This window comes from Myotis daubentonii, chromosome 5 (assembly GCF_963259705.1).
Source record: "Myotis daubentonii chromosome 5, mMyoDau2.1, whole genome shotgun sequence".
In the NCBI taxonomy this organism is placed as follows: domain Eukaryota; kingdom Metazoa; phylum Chordata; class Mammalia; order Chiroptera; family Vespertilionidae; genus Myotis; species Myotis daubentonii.
The window spans coordinates 28,306,615-28,326,754 of NC_081844.1; the positions used below are offsets into that span (position 1 = coordinate 28,306,615).

General features: G+C 38.0%; 2 protein-coding genes across 3 annotated transcripts; both read right to left on the bottom strand.

Annotated features, from left to right (window-relative positions):
- Positions 1-1,652: 1,652 nt before the first annotated feature.
- Positions 1,653-2,591, bottom strand: LOC132234193 (olfactory receptor 7D4-like). The gene has a single exon (XM_059695235.1). It carries the CDS (start codon positions 2,589-2,591, stop codon positions 1,653-1,655), a length of 939 nt encoding a protein of 312 aa, XP_059551218.1.
- A 6,277-nt stretch (positions 2,592-8,868) lies between these two features.
- On the bottom strand, positions 8,869-13,262 carry LOC132234194 (olfactory receptor 7D4-like). 2 transcript variants are annotated; one of them, XM_059695237.1, is made up of 2 exons: positions 12,328-13,262; positions 8,869-8,890 (listed from the first exon to the last, which is right to left on the bottom strand). In XM_059695237.1, the coding sequence occupies exons 1-2, from the start codon at positions 13,260-13,262 to the stop codon at positions 8,869-8,871; spliced, it is 957 nt and encodes a 318-aa protein (XP_059551220.1). The 2 variants fall into 2 exon arrangements, with proteins under 2 accessions (XP_059551220.1, XP_059551221.1); XM_059695238.1 differs by lacking the exon at positions 8,869-8,890 and having other exon boundaries at positions 12,324-13,262.
- Between the last annotated feature and the right edge of the window lie 6,878 nt (positions 13,263-20,140).

Sequence of the window (20,140 nt, forward strand, 5' to 3'; positions counted from 1 at the left end):
ACATATTATCCCCTGTGTTGACTTTTGTTTACGCAGAAAGCAGATGCTGAGACAAGAATTAATGTGCTAACACTTTATTGGAAGGAGCCCGAACCATAGATGAGAGAGAGGGGAATTGATACACAAAAGAAAATATATCAAATTATCAAATGAAGCTTGCATATGGCACCTACCACTGTGAATAAGCAGAGATTTCATCTCCAGGGGAAATTCCGGTAAATGGTAAAAACATAAACCTCAGCATTATTCCAGATAAAGGAGGAAAGACAAGCTATCCTCTACACCTCTCCATCAAGAGCTGTCTCTGATAGGACATAATTCCCTGTCAGTTCTGCTACCACATATTGGGCAAAATAGGTTCCAGCTGGTACTGGATGTTGCCAGTCATGCAATGGAAATGGTGAGAGGATCTCAGGGAATGTGGGGGAAATGTTGACAGCATGTACTCCTCCATGCTTCCTTGCAGACTCAATTCTGTCAACATTCTTCCCTCAAAGAATCAAGGTCCAAACATGTTCCACATAAGTGTACCTCTTCTTCCTGAGGCACCCCCACAGAGTTCCAGAATAAAATGAAATCACATGAGAAAGCAACTCTTATTGTATTGTACTCATTATTATACAGTTTGGGATCTTAGAGGTCTCTCAAATTGCAATAATGGGAAATATTAGTCAAATAAAAAAGGAAATGAGGGAAGATGGATGGAAGGAAGGATAATAAAGAATGACACTTTTCAGTTTTCCAGCGGGTAAATTCCTATAGGGCATCTGAAGAAACCATCTTTCAAATCTAGATTCCTACTCTGAACTTGAAAACCACATCACAGTTCCTATGTAAGGTAGGATAGCAAAGTCAGCTTGCCAGGTTGTAGTCCAACTTCCTTGCAGTCTATTCTTTTGAAAAGTGAAGTGAATGAGAGAAAATATATAAAAGAGATGTTTTTAAGATGAAATTAAGGCATCCATATGAAGAAACAAGTAGAGTCCTGATATCATAAGCATGTTGTCCTGATTACTGTATGATTTTCATATAATTCGATTTGGAAAAATAAGTGTATAACCCAATTAAGGTGAAGATCGGCAACATATGAGGACAACTTTTTGGGAAACTAAGTCAGTATTGATATGATAAGTGCTTTAAATTTAAACTAATAATTCTTTTTAAAAATATACATTTTATTGATTTCAGAGAGTGGAAGGGCAAGGGAGAGAGAGAGATGGAAACATCAATGATGAGAGAGAATCATTGATTGGCTTCCTCCTACACGCCCCCACCTGGGATCAAGCCCACAGCCTGGGCATATGCCTTTGACAGGATTCAACCCCGGGATTCTTCAGTCCCCAGGTTGACCCTCTATCCACTGAGCTAAACCTGCTGTGGCATAAAATTAGAAATCTTAAAAATAGCTGAAAAATGTTGATGAACCATGAAACATTGTAGACAGAATAGAGGGAAGAAAAGTAAAAAAGGAATTTTTCAGTGAGTAGCTAATATGAAACTAATGCAAATAAAAACAGAAGCAAAATCACACATGTTTTGGAACTAGATAAAACAAACATGTCTTTTACAAGTGAAAAAGAACCAGATATTTAAATTTGCAACATTTACCTTTGGGCACACAATGTACACTTAGTTCTGAGGCCAGAGCTCTATCACAGACAAGATGCTGGTAGGTTGAGGAGTCTTCTCAGGGCCCCCTTCACATCCTTGTTCCTCAGGCTGTAGATGAAGGGGTTCAGCATGGGGGTGACCAGGGTGTACATGACTGAGGCAACTGAGTTTTGTAGGGAAGAATGATTCAGAGCGGAACTGAGGTAGACCCCCAGACTTGTCCCATAAAACAAGGAGACCACAGACAGGTGAGAGCCACAGGTGGAAAATGCTTTATATTTCCCTCCCGCAGAGGATATTCTCATTAAAGAGGAGACAATCTTGGAGTAAGAAAACAGAATCCCTGTGAGAGGAAGCACACCCAGGAGGGCGGTAGCCACATACAAGACGATGTTATTGATGAGGGTGTCAGAGCAGGCCACCTTGAGGATCTGAGCCAGTTCACAGAAGAAATGTGGGATTTCAGTGCCGACACAGAAGGTCAGTCGCCTTATTAAAAGAGTATGAAGCAGAGAGTCCCAGAACATGATGAACCAAGATATCAGAACCAGAATGCCACAGAAGCGTGGGTTCATGACGACTGTGTAGTACAGGGGGTGGCAGATGGCCACATACCGGTCATAGGCCATCACAGTCAGAAGGAAGTTGTCCATTCCACCAAAAGTCATAAAAAAATACACCTGAATGAGGCATCCGATGTAGGAGATGTTTTTGCTCTGTGCCTGGACATTCACCAGCATCTTTGGGACCGTGGTGGAGGTGAAACAGATGTCAACAAAGGACAGGTTGGCGAGAAAGAAATACATGGGCGTGTGGAGGTGGGAGTCAGAGCTGATGGCCACAATGATGAGCAGGTTTCCGAGCACAGTGAACAGGTACATGCACAGGAACACTCCACAGAGGAGGGGCTGCAGTTTAGGGTCATCTGAGAAACCCAGGAGCAGGAATTGTGACACTTCTGTGTGGTTTTCTGTTTCCATGCAGCTGGTTTATCTTATGAAGAAGGAGACAAAAGCAACATTCAGTAAACAGCCAAAAGGCATCTAAGGGAGTCATCAACTTTTGATTCCACCTTTGTGTGGACATCATTCATGATCTAGTAGTCATTCCAATGACAGTGATTCACTCGTTTAACTGGTAACCCAATTTTGTTTTATTTCTTTTAAATATATTTTATTGATTTTTCACAGAGAGGAAGAAAGAGGGATAGAGAGTTAGAAACATCAATGAGAGAGAAACATCGATCAGCTACCTCCTGCACACGCCCTACTGGGGATGTGCCTGCAACCAAGGTACATGCCCTTGACCGGCATCGAACCTGGGACTCTTCAGTCCGCAGGCAGATGCTCTATCCACTGAGACTAACCAGTTAGGGCCCCAATTTTATTTTAAATTGTAGTAATTATTCAGACTTTCACTAAGTTAACAGAAACTTTCTCTCTGTTTTTAATGCTCTACAGACTGGTTCTAATTCACTTATCTAAATTTATGGACATTACCCAATTTCTTCTTTAATATGAACCTTTTGAAATACATAAAGACATTTAAGGCTTTTTCTTTGATAACCTCCATGTTTCTTTCATTTAATATTGGGAACTAAAGCATGTATTTTCAACTCAAACATACTTAATTCTGTGTGACCTGATGCTTTATATTGATGTCATAGTTAACCCTCTATGTGTCTATTTCATTTCTTTCTAAAAATATGGTTACTACTCTTATCACTTTGTCTGGTGCAAAATGCCTTTATTTTAGTAAGTTCCACTAAATACAGTAATTGTTATCATTTTAATTTATTCTTTCATTACAATTGTTTTTGATATGTAACTCTTCTAAATACAGTATAGGGCTGTGATTTAGAAAGTTGGATCTTGAGTCAGATTTCCTGAAATAGAATTTAGTCTACCATGTCAAATATGTGTGACAAAGTTATTTAATCCCTCTTACCTGCATATACCTCACTTACACCAGGGGAGTAGTAAATATTCCCTGCAATGTAAGATGGGTGAGTAATTAAATGAGATGATGCATATAATTTTTCTATTGTAGTTTCTGTGACATAAAGTGAACACGTGATGAAAGGGAAATTCTGTTCTTAACATCACAATAAATCTGTCTCACATGGTGATCAGTACTAGTATTTCTATTACAGTTTGCCAATCATCATCATAAACTTAACTGGTTTGTTACCTTTATTTTTTACTGCCATGCAGCGCTTCTAATTAATGAAGATCCCGATGGCTTCCTCTTTCAGAGACTTCATGCCAAGTAGAATCTTCCAAGAAGAGGAAGATACATATAGACTACATTGACACTAGGGGAGAACAAAAACACACTACCATATTAATAAAATAGAAAGCATGTGTGAGGGCATGTGTGCATGTTTAAATGCTCTCAAGTGGAGACATTTTGCATTATAGTCAGTGGCATAAACTTAAAAAAATAGGCTTCATTTAAAATTATTCAAAGTATCTATAAATGAAATTATCCTAAAAATTGAAAGGCAAATTTAAGATTTGAAAATCAAAAGGCAACTAGTCTAATGGGAGAAGATATTTGCAAATAATACCTCTGATAAAGGGGCTAATTTTCAAAGTGTATAAGAACTCATACAACTGAACAACAACAAACAAACAGTGTAATTAAAAAATGGGCTGCGGACCTGAACAGATACTTTTCCCAAGAAGACATACAGATAGCCAACAGATATATGTAAAAATGCTCAACTGCACTAGCTATAGGGGAAATGCAAATAAAGTCCAAATGTGATACCACCTCATACCTGTTAGAATGGCTGTTATCAATAAGAAAAGAAATAAGTTCTGAGATGCTGTGGAGAAAAGTGAAGGTTGTGGGAAGGAAAATTGGTGCAGCTTCTATGCAAAACAGTATAGAGATTTATAAAAACTGTGAAGAATAGGTTACCTTATCACCCAGGAATTCCTTTTCAGAGTATCCTACTGAAAACGTTGAAAAACATTTATTGATAAAGATATATGTATGTAGCTTTATGCTTATTGCAGCATTATTCACAATAACCAAGACATGGAACAGATGATTTGGTAAAGAACATGAGGTGCATATACTCCTCAGACATTAAAACTATGAAATACTGCCATTTGTGCCAACGTGGATGGATCTTGAGAGCATCCTGCTAAGTGAAATAAATCAGATGTAAATCAACAAGAACCATGTGACTTTACTCATATGTTGAATATAAAACAGAAATCAACAAATGAACAAATAAATCAAACTCATATTCATAGATAGCAGTATGGTGGTCACCAGAGGAGGTAGAGATTGGGGGGGGGGGAGATAAAGGAAGTAAAATGGAGTGAAATATTTGGTGATGGATGGAAACAAGACATTGAGTCGTGAGCACACAATATGATATACACATGATGTATTATAAGTTTTTCACCTAAAACTTATGCATTGTTATTAACCAATATTATCCCAATATTTTTTTAATATATATTTTTTTATTTTTTACAGAGAGGAAGGGAGAGGGATAAAGAGTTAGAAACATCAATGAGAGAAAAACATCAATCAGCTGCCTCCTGCACACCCCCCACTGGGGATGTGCCCGCAACCAAGGCACATGCCACTGACTGGAATCGAACCTGGGACCTTTCAGTCTGGAGGCCGACGCTCTATCCACTGAGCCAAACCGGTTAGGGCCCAATATTTTTAATTTAAAAAGAAAGAAAATGTTTATATTTTCAATGATAAACATGTTCCACTATTACTAATGTCGGATGCAGATTAAATAAGGAGAGAAAAAATATTACTGAGGATCCATTGAGTCTGTAGAGATGGGTAGAAAAGGCTTCCCTAAAATACAAATACTTGAACTATGAGAGGAAGGATGGATAATAGTGAATTAGGAGAAATTCAAACAGCACAAGCATTTGGGACTAAGAGAACCAAATTTCCAGTTGCACTTGGGTTGGTGAGCTTGCTAACAGAAGGGATTTGAGAGACCTGTGAGATAGCAAACAGATAATTGGGGTCAGGGAGGGCAGAGTGTGTGAGGCCCACAGTTGGAGCATCCTGTACTATTCTTTAAAGTGCCTCTCCTGTTGGTCACTTTATGTTCATTTGTGGGTTATAAGTTGTAACTGTTTTTGCTCACCATTGTCATTCCAGGCACTTATCAGGTGCCTGGCACTTAGTAGGTGCTCAACATATACAAATGTTTGATGTGTAATACAGATTGAGACCAAAAGCATCAACTACAACACAAAAAAGAAATCTCCAAGCTCATCATATAATTGGTTTCCTTTTGCTAAATGAAGAAGCCAATGGCAATTTCTTAATTCAATAAAGAACAGTTGTTTGAAAGCGGCAGAGAACATGATATTATACATTAACTCACGAAAATATTTTTGTTAAGTTCACAAACAGAACAATACAGCCAATTCCAAATTCAATTATTTGATATTTTGCTGAACATTTAAGGAGAGTGGAAAATTGGGGCAAGAAAATTAGCCTGAAAGCTGAATGACAGAAATAATTATATTATTTGTAGATAATATTGTGGACACTGAGGTAAAACAACAGTAACAACGATATAGAACTATTGAGTTTTATCAGTAGGTCAAATCTGCTGCAAAATAGATAGGGGATGCAATAAAGACACGCAATCATATTAATAACAAAATAGACAATACCTCAGGCATAGTCGATCTCCGGTGAGTAGTTAATGAATAAATTGTTGAACATGGAACTCAAGAAGAGCCTACAGTTATGAGAAAGGGTAGAAAAGAGGTGGAGATTCTTCGGAAAATAATTTTTATTGAGGAGAGGCTCTGGACTCCAAAGAGAGGGAGAAGAAATGAGAACAAAGACAGTAAAGGACAGTTTTCAGGGGAAACTGAAGTACCTTCAAAGTACAGGCACTTCATTGTCGTAAAGTATCTAATACAGGACTGTCCCAGTCTAAGTACTCCAGAGGTGAAGCCCAGCACCCACTTTGTCCCATTTCCTTCTCAGCCCACCAGCGCTCTCTGGAATACAATGACCTTCGTTGAAGAATATCACTGAAGCTCTGTTCTCCAATGTCTGTCCCTGGGAAGCCCAATTGCATTTTTATTTGGCTGTGATCAGGGAATTAAGGAAAGAGGAAAAGGGAGCAGGTTTAAAGTTTCTAGCACCTCAAGGGTTGAATTCTCATAGCTTCTCATTAAGTAAATTGTTCTATTGTCTGCACTCTCCAAACAATTCAGATCCCATGGGGCGCAAACATTTTTAAAAAAAAGAAAAAACTTTTCTCTGATGCTGTGTCTGCATAAGCACAAAGGCGGGAGATAAATTTATTTCCTCCAAGGGAAATCTTCTTCCTTTGATTTGACTAAAAAGTGACGAGGTGTCTCCTAAGGGATGTTTAATTGTGTCACAAACTAAAGTCAGAAACCAACTATCTGTGATGTTCTTCCCTTGAAAAACCTTTGAGGGCTCATTAATCACTTGGTGTCCACAGTGTCACCAAGGCAAAGAGGTCTTTTCAAAAGAGAAGCAGAGCTGTTCAATAGTTTGGTTCTGTTGAAAGGACCAACCAAATGTGGGCCCTGATTTTCACAGCCAGGTGTTATGTGTGCACCTCTTCCTGGCTCTGGCTCTCTGGGCTGCAGAGCCTGGCATGGGGTTGAGATCCTCATGATCCTCAGCAGGAACCTTTGCAGCTGAGAATTCCCTCCCGAATCTGAGCCTTTTCCCTGAGTTTGAGGACAGCCATTTTCCTGTCTCCACTCTTTTTCCCCAGTCAGGATGGAGCTTGTTCCCCTAAACCTTTGGTTATCAGACTTCTGAGCAGCTACACTGCAGTTGGTTATTCAGGTTGATTGTTTTATATTTTAGTTGTAATTCCAGTTTGGTCCTGGGAGGGGGTGAGTGTACCTTGCACCTACTCTGCCCCCACCTTGACCAGATCATATTTTCATGTACCTATTGTTCATCTGTATGTCATCTTCAGAAAAATGTCTACTGAAATCCTCTGCCCATTTTTCAATTAGATCCTTAGGATTGTGCTATCTAGTTGTGTGAGTAGTTAACATATTTTGGACATTAACCTCTCATAAGATATATGATTTGCAAATATTTTCTCCTATTCTGAAATTTCCCTGTTCATTTGCTTGCAGGCGTCCATTGCTATGCAGAAGATTTTGGGTTGGATGTGCTCCAATTTATTTATAGTTGATTCTTTTGTTTTTCCTTGAATCAACTATTTTTCCTATAAATTTTGGAAGAACCTCTTCCATGATTTTTATTAGTCTTTTACAAGGGGAGAAGGTGAATGAGGTGCACTAATAAGAGGAGGATCAAAGGGATAATCTATGGCTTCTGCTTCTGTAGGTGGTCTTAAGGTCACAACTGACACTCAAATGTGCATTATGTTTTCTTAAAAGCAAAACCACTCCTGGAGGAAAACTACTCATCTACCATGACCAAGAAGATCCAAAAATGGAAAATGCAGATAAAAATGGAGTGAGGGTGCCGGGAACCAATTCCAGCATGTCATAATTTCAAGAGTTTCATCAAAAGGTTGTTGAGACTTGGGGACTCAACAGGGTTGAGTGACACATTTAGTCAGCTGTTGGGAATGGCTAAAGGCATTTCCCCAGTTCTGAAAAGGGATTATTGATTGTGGCTGCCAGGCAGTTACAAGGCATCTTAATCTACATATTATTGCCTCCTACTGGCCAAACTTCTGAACAGCCATAGGCTAATTCTCCCATTCTGACAATGTTTCTGTACCTTTTGAAGTGTATATCTCTGCCTCGCCTCAGGACAAGTTGTTAATAAAAAGCATGGGGTCTTGGGGATGGGAGAATCTAAGACCTTAGACTTAAGATCTTGGATCTTAGCTCCTTTAGCTAAGCTTCTCTGACCCTCAATGCCTTTCAAAATTATATTTCATCTCCGGACTCTTTATTAGTCCCCGGATTCCTATGTCATTTACGCACGGCCTTCTCCAGATTCCTGAACCCTTCTAGTTGCCGGAATAAGGACCCCGGCATGAGGGGAAAACCCTGGTTTTCCTCAGTTTCACAGAGAATGAACCTAAAACAGCAACCTCTAGTCAAGAGAGTCTTTGCATGGAGAAGAAGGCCTTAGGGCTGGGAAAGAAGCAATAATGTCATTTGTTGTATAAACAAATGAAAGAATTATAATGACCTCAATGGTCTGATGTCCATCTATGTATCTAAACCAGTGGTTCTCAACCTTCCTAATGCTGCAACCCTTTAATACAGTTCCTCATGTTGTGGTGACCCACAATTTCATTGTTACAAATTGAACATAATAAGCATAGTGATTAATCAGTAAAAGAATATGTAATTATATATGTGTTTTTTGATGGTCTTAGGCGACCCCTGTGAAAGGGTCGTTCGACCCCCAAAGGGGTCGCGACCCACAGGTTGAGAACCAGTGATCTAACCTATTTCTAGTAACTCAGCGATAGTTCCATATATCTTCCTTATTGTCATACTGTTGAATGTCTCTTGAATGTTACCTAAACATATCTGCAAGTTACACTTCTTCTCATTTTTATTCAATGCTCAAGCATATTCTCCTATTAGCAGTTTTTCATGCATACTAAGTATTGTGAAGATGTGGAAAATATGAAACCTTCATGAATTCATCATGAGAATTTAAACTGGTGTAGCCACTTTAAAAGGTAGTATGATTGCCCTAACCGGTTTGGCTCAGTGGATAGAGCGTCGGCCTGCGGACTGAAAGGTCCCAGGTTCGATTCCAGTCAAGGGCATGTACCTTGGTTGGGTGTACATCCCCGATAGGCAGCTGATTGATCTTTCTCTCTCATTAATGTTTCTAACTCTCTATCCCTCTTTCTTCCTCCTTTAAGAAATCAATAAAAAGTATTTTTTTAAAAAAATAAATAAATGAAGGTACCTGGCAGTGTCATAAAAAGTTAAACATATATTTACCATATGACCCAGTAATTGCACTCCAAGAGATCTACCCAAGACAAATGAAAATGTTCAATGTCCACAGCAGCATTATTAATATCTCCAAACTGGGAATATCTAAATGTTCATGAACTGTAAATGGAGAAGCAAAATGAGGTATAAACATACAATAGAAGCCTATTCTGCAATAAAAGAAATAAAATATCGACACATACTTCTACATGAATGACCCCAACAATTCACCAAACAGAAGAAGCCAGATACAAAAGGCAACATATTTTTATGATTCAATTTATATGAAATATGTAGAAAACACAAATATGCTAAGACAGAAAGTAGCTAGGGATTTCCTAAGGCTAATGTGATTGTGGTAATTAACTTTAAACGGGTAAAAGGGTATTTTTAAGGTCATTAAAGATTGTAGAGCTGGATTTTGTTAATGATTATATAACTCTACAAATTTACCAAGATAATTGAACTTACTACATCAATTGAAGAATTTTATGTGTGTAAACTATATCTCAATAAAAATATTAAAACATAAATTTTAAAGAGTTATTCCTGGAATTATTCAATGTGAGTTAAAAACTTTTCTTTTAACAGGACCTGCTACACAGCAACATTCTTATGCTCACCACTCCACAGTGCAATCATTTGTATCTCTCTAGTTCCTCCCTCAATTTGTAAAGTAGACAACAAATACACATTGGATTAAATTAAATCAAGATGAATTTAAGTCTCATTAAGTAATTCTTTCCTCTATAACAAATTATGGCTTTTAAGTAATTTTACAGTCCTTCCTGTATCCCCAACAATTAGTTTCTGTTGTTTCTCCACAGTCACTAATTTCTATCATAATATTATCTTAATTGATCACATTATTATCACCTGTGTCAATTTTTGTTCACAAAGAAAGCAGATGCTGAGTCAAGGATTTATGTGCAAACACTTTATTGGAAGGAGCCAGGAAGATAGATGAGAGAGAGGGGAACTGATACACAAAAGAAAATACATCAAATTATCAAATGAAGCTTGCATATGGCACCTACCACTGTGAATGAGCAGAGATTTCACCTCCAGGGGAAATTCTGGTAAATGGTAAAAAAAAAACCGCATAAACTTCAGAATTATTCCAGAAAAAGGATGAAAGACATGCTATCCTCTACACCTCTCCATCAAGAGCTGTCTCTGATAGGACATAATTCCCTGTCAGTTCTGCTACCACATATTGGGCAAAATAGGTTCCAGCTGGTACTGGATGTTGCCAGTCATGCAATGGAAATGGTGAGAGGATCTCAGGGAACGTGGGGGAAATGTTGACAGCATGTACTCCTCCATGCTTCCTTACAGACTCAATTCTGTCAACATTCTTCCCTTAAAGAATCAAGTTCCAAACATGTTCCACATAAGGGTAACTCTTCTTCCTGAGGCACCCCCACAGAGTTCCAGAATAAAATGAAATCACATGAGAAAGCAACTCTTATTGTATTGTACTCATTATTACACGGTTTGGGATCTTAGAGGTCTATATCAAAATTGCAATAATGGGAAATATAGGTCAAATAAAAAAGGAAATGAAGGAAGATGGATGGAAGGAAGGTTAATAAAAAATGGCACTTCTCAGTTTTCCAGGAGGTAAATTCCTATAGGGTATCTGACGAAACCATCTTTCAAATCTAGATTCCTACTCTGAACTTGAAAACCACATCACAGTTCCTATGTAAGGTCGGATAGCAAAGTCAGCTTGCCAGGCTGTAGTCCAAATTCCTTGCAGTCTCTTCTTTTGAAAAGTGAAGTGAATGAGAGAAAATATCTGAAAGAAATGTTTTTAAGATGAAATTAAGGCTTCCATATGAAGAACAAGTAGAGTCCTGATAACATAAGCATGTTGTGCTGATTACTGTATGATTTTCATATAATTTGATCTGGAAAAATAGGCATACAATCCAATTAAGGTGAAGATCAGCAACATATGAGGACAACTTTTTGGGAAACTAAGTCAGCACTTGATAAGATAAGTGCTTTACATTTAAACTTAGAATTCTTTTTAAAAAATATACATTTTATTGATTTCAGAGAGTGGAAGGGTGAGGGAGAGAGAGATGGAAACATCAATGGTGAGAGAGAATCATTGATTGGCTGCCTCCTGCATGCCCTCTCCTTAGATCAGGGGTGGGCAAACTTTTTGACTCGAGGGCCACAATGGGTTCTTAAACTGGACCAGAGGGCTGGAACAAAAGCATGGATGGAGTGTTTGTGTGAACTAATATAAATTCAAAGTAAACATCATTACATAAAAGGGTACGGTCTTTTTTTTTTTTTTTTTTTTTTTTTTTTAGTTTTATTCATTTCAAACGGGCCGGATCCGGCCCGCGGGCCGTAGTTTGCCCACGACTGCCTTGGATCAAGCCCACAGACTGGGCATATGCCTTTCATGGGAACCAATACTGGAATCCTTCAGTCTGTAGGCTGATGCTCTATCCACCAAGCTAAACCTGCTGTGGCATAAAATTAGAAATCTTAAGAATAGCTGAAAGAATGTTGATGAAACATGAAACATTGTGGTCAGCATAGAGGGAAGAAAAGTAAAACAGGAATTTTTCAGGGAGTAGCTAAGATGAAGCTAATACAAATACAAAGAGAAGCAAAATCACACATGTTTTGGAACTAGAATAAAACAAACATGTCTTTTACAAGTGAAAAAGAACCAGATATTTAAATTTGCAACATTTACCTTTGGGCACACAAGGTACACTTAGTTGTTCTGAGGCCAGAGCTCTATCACAGACAAGATGCTGGTAGGTTGAGGAGCCTTCTCAGGGCTCCCTTCACATCCTTGTTCCTTAGGCTGTAGATGAAGGGGTTCAGCATGGGGGTGACCAGAGTGTACATGACTGAGGCAACTGAGTTTTGTAGGGAAGAATGGGTCAGAGCAGAACTGAGGTAGACCCCCAGGCCTGTGCCATAGAACAAGGAGACCACAGACAGGTGAGAGCCACAGGTGGAAAATGCTTTATATTTCCCTCTCGCAGAGGATATTCTCATTAAAGAGGAGACAATCCTAGAGTAAGAAAACAGAATTCCCGTGAAAGGAAACACGCCCAGTAGCACCGTAGCCACATACAAGAAGATGTTATTGATGAGGGTGTCAGAGCAGGCCACCTTGAGGATCTGAGCCAGTTCACAGAAGAAATGTGGGATTTCAGTGCCTACACAGAAGGTCAGCCACCTCATCAGTAGAATATGAAGCAGAGAGACCCAGAACATGATGAACCAAGATATCAGAACCAGAATGCCACAGAAGCGTGGGTTCATGATGACCATGTAATATAAGGGGTGGCAGATGGCCACATACCGATCATAGGCCATCACAGTCAGAAGGAAGTTATCCATTCCAACAAATATTGTAAAAAAATACACCTGAATGAGGCAGCCAATGTAGGAGATGTTTTTGCTCTGTGCCTGGACATTCACCAGCATCTTTGGGACCGTGGTGGAGGTGAAACAGATGTCCACAAAGGACAGGTTGGCGAGAAAGAAATACATGGGCGTGTGGAGGTGGGAGTCAGAGCTGATGGCCACAATGATGAGCAGGTTTCCAAGCACAGTGAACAGGTACATGCACAGGAACACTCCACAGAGGAGGGGCTGCAGTTTAGGGTCATCTGAGAAACCCAGGAGCAGGAATTGTGGCACTTCTGTGTGGTTTTCTGCTTCCATGCAGCTGGTTTATCTTATGAAGAAGGAGGCAAAAGCAACATTCAGTAAACAGCCAAAAGGCATCTCAGCTAGTCAGCACCTTAAGTTTCCATCTTTGTGTGGGCATCCATCATGATCTAATAGTCATTCTAATTCTGGTCATTCACCCATTTAAGTGGTTACCCAATTTTATTTTAAATTGTGTAATTATTCAGACTTTCTTTAATTTAGCAGAAATCTTTCTCTTTTTATCTTCAACTCACTGAATCTAATTCACTTATTAAAGTCTATGAACATGGCCGTAACCGGTTTGGCTCAGTGGATAGAGCATCGGCATGCGGACTGAAGGGTCCTGGGTTCGATTCCGGTCAGGGGCATGTGCCTTGGTTGCGGGCATATCCCCACTGGGCAGTGTGCGGGAGGCAGCTGATCGATGTTTCTCTCTCATCGATGTTTCTAGCTCCTTGTCTCTCTCCCTTCCTCTCTGTAAAAAATCAATAAAATATATTTTTTTTAAAAATCTATGAACATGAAGAAATTTCTTCTTTCATACAAGCCTTCCAAAATAACTAAAGACATTTAAGGTGTTTCTTAATCTCCACACTATTTTCATTTCATAATAGTGAAGAAAACATGTGTTTTCAACTCAAACAACCTTAATTTTGTGACCTGATGTTTTATATTGATGTCACAGTTAACTCTCTTTGTGACTTATTGTGTTTCTTTCTAAAATGTGATGACTGCTATGACCATCATTGTGAAGTATGAAAATGCCTTTAATCACAGTAAGATCTTTCTAATTTATAGCTATTATTATCATTATTAATCTATTCTTTCATCACAATTATTTTTGCTATATAACTCTTCCAAAGTACAGTATAGAACTGTGATTTGGAAAATAGGATGTGAGTCAGACCTCCTGGAACAGAACTTGGTCTACCATGTTACATCTCTGTGACCTTGAAGAAGTTATTTAATCTCCCTCAGCTACAGATACTTCACCTCCACAATGAGAGCATTAAATATTCCTTACATTGTAGGACAGATGTGTGATTAAATGACATGATGCATAACATTTTTCTAGTGTAGTTCCTGTGATATACACTAGACATGTGATAAATGTGAATTTCTGTTCTTAACATCACAATACATGGTGATGATTTTCAGTATTTCTCTTAAACTTGGGCAGTCATCATTATAAACACAACAGGTCTATATATATTTTTTATCACCACACAGCACTTCTAATTAATGAAGATCCTTATGGCTTCCTATTTCAGAGACTTCCTGCCAAGTGGATTCTTCCAAGTAAAGGAAGATGCACATTGACTACATAGATAATAGGGGGGAACAGAAGCACACTACCATCATAATAAAATGGAAAGCATGTGTGAGGGCATGTGTACATGCTCTTGAGTGGAGATAGTTGTATTAAATTTAGTGGCATGAAATGAAAAAATTAATATACTTTATTAAGAAATATTCAGTGTCTATACATAAAATCATCCTAAAGCTTCCAATGAAGTGCTAATATCCAAAATATATAAAGAACTCATACAAATAAAAAACAAACAGTTCAATTAAAAAATAGGTAGAGAACCTGAACAGACACTTTTCCCAAGAAGACATACAGATAGCCAACAGATATATGAAAAAATGCTTAACTTCACTAGCTCTAGGGGAAATGTAAAGAAAATCCACAAGGAGATATCACCTCATACCTGTTGGAATGGCTATTATCAATCAGTCAAGAAATAAGTTTTTGAGATGATGTGGGAAAAAGGGAACCTTTGTGGGAACAAAAATTGTTGTAGCCTCTGTGGAAAACAGTATGGAGGTTCATAAAAAAATTAAGAATAGATTACCTTATCACCACTGTCATTTGCTCACCACTGTCATTCCAAGGACCTATCGGGTACCTGACAAATAGTAAGTGCTCAACATACAAATGTTAGATGTATAATAAAGATTGAGACCAAAAGAGTAACTATAACACAAAATAGAAATCTTCCCATTCATCATATAATTGGTTTCCTCTGGTTAAATGAGGACACTAATGGCAATTCCTTAATTCAATAAATAACAGTTATTTTTAAACTGCAGGCAACAGGATATTCTACATTAATGCACTAAAATATTTTTGTTCAATTCATGAACAGACCAATGCAGTCAACGTTTACTTCAATCACTTGATATTCTGCTGAATATTTATAGAGATTGGTAAAATGAGGAAAGAAAATTCTCCTGAGTACTAAGCATCAGAAATAATTATATTATTCACAGATAACATTGTGGACACTAAGGTGAGAGAACAATAACATCAATATAAAACTATCAAGTGTTATCAGTGAGTCCAGTCTGCTGCAAAAGGTAGGAAATAAAAAACCCAACCACATTGCCGAAACCGGTTTGGCTCAGTGGATGGAGCGTCGGCCTGCGGACTGAAAGGTCCCAGGTTCGATTCTGGTCAAGGGCATGTACCTGGGCGGAGGGCACATCCCCAGTAGGAGATGTGCAGGAGGTGGCTGATCAATGTTTCTCTCCCATCGATGTTTCTAACTCTCTATCTCTCTCTCCCTTCCTCTCTGTAAAAAATCAATAAAATATATTAAAAAAAAAAAAAACCAACCACATTAGGAACAACACAGGCAATACCTCATGCATAATAGATCTCCAATGAACAAATTGTTAAACATGGAAATCAAGAAGAGCCTACAATTATAGGAAAGAGTAGAAAAGAGGTGGAGATTCTCCAAAATACAATTCTTATTGTTGAGATCTCTAGATACCAAAAAGAAGAGAGAAGGAAACAGAACAAATACTGGAAAAGACTGGTTTCAGTGGAAACTAAAATACCTTCAAAGTACAGGGACTTCATTTTCATAAACTATATAATACAGGATAATCACAGTCTAATTATTCCACAGGTAAATCCCAGTACCCACTTTGTCTCATTTCCTTTTCACTCCACTGGAATACGATGACCCTCTCTGAAGGATGTCGCTGAAGCTCAGTTGAGTTTTTATTTGGCTGGGATCAGAGAATTAAAGAAAGGAACAAAGGAACACATTTAAATTTTCCAGCATCTCAAGGGTCGAATTCTCAGAGCTCCTCATTAAGTAAATTGTTCTACTGTCTTTTCACTCTCCAAACAATTCAGATCCTCTGGGGTGCAAAGATTTAAAAAAATGGAAAAAGTATGATGCTGTGACAAGCATCAAAGCGGGGAGATACATTTATTTCCTCCTAGGAAGAACACTTGTTCTTTGATTTGACTTAAAAGTGACAAGGTGTCTCCCAAGAAATGTTTAATTGTCTCAGAAAGCAACTTTCTGTGATGTTCTTCCCCTGAACAAGTTTGTAGGTGTCATGGACCCTTGGTGTTTACAGTGATACTGAGGCAAAGAGGTCCTTTCTAAAGAAAAGCAGAATTTGGTTAAATAGTTTGGTTCTGTTGAAAGGACTAACCAAATGAGGGCTGAAAAATATTATTGACATTTTCTGGTGAGATGGATCCTCTGTTGACATTCATGGGGGCTCCACTTATTACCTCTAAATAGAAGAGTAGAGGCAGAAACAATCCTAGTAGAGGGGGTTGAAGAGTGAGTATTGGGGAAATATAAGTGACAAATATAAACTACCTATCATGACTGTGGGAAGGAATAAAAGGCATATTATAAAGAGAGTGTGGAACATGAGGGGGTTTAAGAAAAATTTTAGTGGAAGATATAGCATAGGTTTAGTTTTAAAGAGAATGACCAAGTTTAGTTCAGGCTTTTGAATACACAGGAAGTGCTGTCTATATAATCCACAGGATGCAGTATCCACTCCAAGTCACTGACAATCATAGTGTGCTGTCTCTTTGATTTATAGAATATTTTGTCCATAAATCAAGGGTTCAAAGTAGAAGTGGCCCCTTCTAATGGCACTTCCATTGAGCCACTTGGGAGTTCATGCTTCAGGTCTCCACAGCTCTCGCCTCTGCCGTCTTGACATTTAAAGAGATACACTTCCAGACATATGGCAAAAGTCCCATTGAACTTCAAGATCTACTGCTGCCTGACACTTCAGGTCCTCATGGCAAGAAGAGGATTCACCATTCTGGGAGGTGTAAGTGATCCTGGTCATCAGTGTCATTGTGTGACCAGGGCAATGGGCATGCACTGGCTTCTGCTGTTCTCAGTGAGTGGTTGGGAGCAGCTCAGGAGCAACCACAGTGCACATACAGTGGTGAATGAAATGTCAAGAGATTTGAGTGAGGCAGCTTCTTTCACTGATGGGTCTTTGCAAAGAGGCCTGAATGCTGTTAGATGGCTGCCCTCCCTGCACCTACATCATAAGCCCTTAATTCTGAAGGGGGATATGGGCAATAAGCATAGCATTCTGTAGTCCAGTGGTACTCAACCTGTGGGTCGCGACCTCTCTGGGGGTCGAACGACCCTTTCACAGGGGTCGCCTAAGACCATCGGAAAACACACATATAATTACATATTGTTTTTGTGATTAATCACTATGCTTTAATTATGTTCAATTTGTAACAATGAAATTGGGGGTCACCACAACATGAGGAACTGTATTAACGGGTCGCGGCATTAGGAAGGTTGAGAACCCCTGCTCTAGTCCATCCCTAAGGACATTTGAATCAACCTTTTTGTTTTTTAAGCCTCAACAGATTTTTAATAATTCTTTAAGCCATTCAGAGAAAGATAAGTATCACATGATCACACTCATATGTGGAATCAAATGAACAAAATAAACTGATGAACAAAGTAGATCCAGAGACACAGAAGAATGGAATAAACTGACGAAGAAATTAACCAAAGATCAATTTATGTGCATATATGCTTAACCCATGGACACAGACAATAGTGCAGTGAGGTCAGGGTGAAGGGGGTCAATGGGAAAAAGAAAGAGACATCTGTAATAGTTTCAAAAGTAAAGATAAATTTTAAAAAACGGCATTTGAAGAAAATAAAATAAAGCATTTTTTTGCAGAAAATTAGATTAGATTAAATTAGATTTTATATGTGTTTGTTCATACTGTATTTCTAGACATGTATTGTCAATGCAAGAACCACCAGCTACATGTAGCTTTTGAGCACTTGAAATGTGACTAGTACAAATTGCCATGTGCTGTAAGTATAAAATACACATTAGATTCTGAACTTAATATAAAACATCCATGAATAAATTTTATATTGATTACATGATAAAATGATAGTATCTGGATACCCTGGGTTAAATAAAATAAAATATATTATTAAAATTAAAAGAAATTTGTTTTTAATTTTTCCATTACAGTTAACATTCAATATTATTGTATATTAGTTTCAGGTGTATGGCATAATGATTAGACTTTTAAATAATTTATGAAGTGATTCACCTTATTAGTTTAGTACCAACATGGCACCATACATACTAGTAATTATTACAATATTGTTGACTATAATCCATATGCTGTTCTTTACATTCCCGTATTTTTTTCAAATATATTTTATTGATTTTTTACAGAGAGGAAGGGAGAGGGATAGAGAGTTAGAAACATCGATGAGAGAGAAACATCGATCAGCTGCTTCCTGCACACTCCCTACTGGGTATGTGCCCACAACCAACGTACATGCCCTTGACCGGAATCAAAGCTGGGACCCTTCAGTCTGAAGGCCGACGCTCTATCCACTGAGCCAAACCAGTTAGGGTATTCCCGTATTTTTTAACTACTAAGTTTTACTTCTTAATTCCATCACCTTTCTCATCCAGTCCCCGAAGTCCCCCTCTTATGTTGCAACCATCAGTTTGTTCTCCATATCTACGAGTCTGTTTCTGCTTTGTTTTTGTCTTAATTTTGTTTAGATTCCACATGTAAGTGAAATATGGTATTTGTCTTTCTCTGGCTGGCTTATTTTAGCATAATACCCTCTAGGTCCATGCATGTTGTCACAAATGGTAAGACTTCATCCTTTTTATGGCTGAGTAATATTCCATTATATATATATATATATATATATATATATATATATATATATATATATATATATATATATATATATATATTTTCACTTCTTTATCCAGTATATATATCATCACTTCTTTAATCATACATTGATGGGTATTTAGGTTTATTTCATATCTTAGCAATTGTAAATAATGCTGCAATGAACATAGGGGGTACATATGTCTTTTCGAATTAGTGTTTTGGGATTCGTAGGATATATTTCCAGAAGTGGTATTGCAGTAAAAAGGCAGTTTAATTTTTAATTTTTTGAGAAACTTTCATATGTTTTTTTTTCAGTGTCTATACCATCTATATTCCCACCAATAGTGCACTAGGGTTCCTTTTTCTGTACATCCTCACCAGCACTTATTGTTTGTTGATTTATTGGTTGCATCCATTTGGCAGGTGTATTCATGTCTTTTGACCATTTTTTAAATTGGATTATTTGTCTTCCTGGTGTTAAGTATTATAAGTTCTTTTTTTCACTTTTTTTAAAAAATATCTTTTATTGATTTTTTACAGAGGAAGGGAGAGGGATAGGGAGTTAGAAATATTGATGAGAGAGAAACATTGATCAGCTGCCTCCTGCACACCCCCTACTGGGAATGTGCCCACAACCGAGGTATATGCCCTTGACTGGAATCGAACCCGGGACCCTTGAGTCCGCAGGCCGACGCTCTATCCATTGAGCCAAACCAGTTAGGGCAGTTCTTTATAAATTCTGAATATTAGTTCCTTCTCAGATGTATCATTGGCAAACTCATACAGTGGGTTCCCTTTTCATTTTGTTGATGCTTTCTTTTGCTGTGCAGAAGTTTTTTTTTTTTTTTAGTTTGATGTAACCCCATGTTTATTTTTTGTTTCCCTTGCCCTAGAAGATATATAGGCAAAAATACTGCTATAAGAG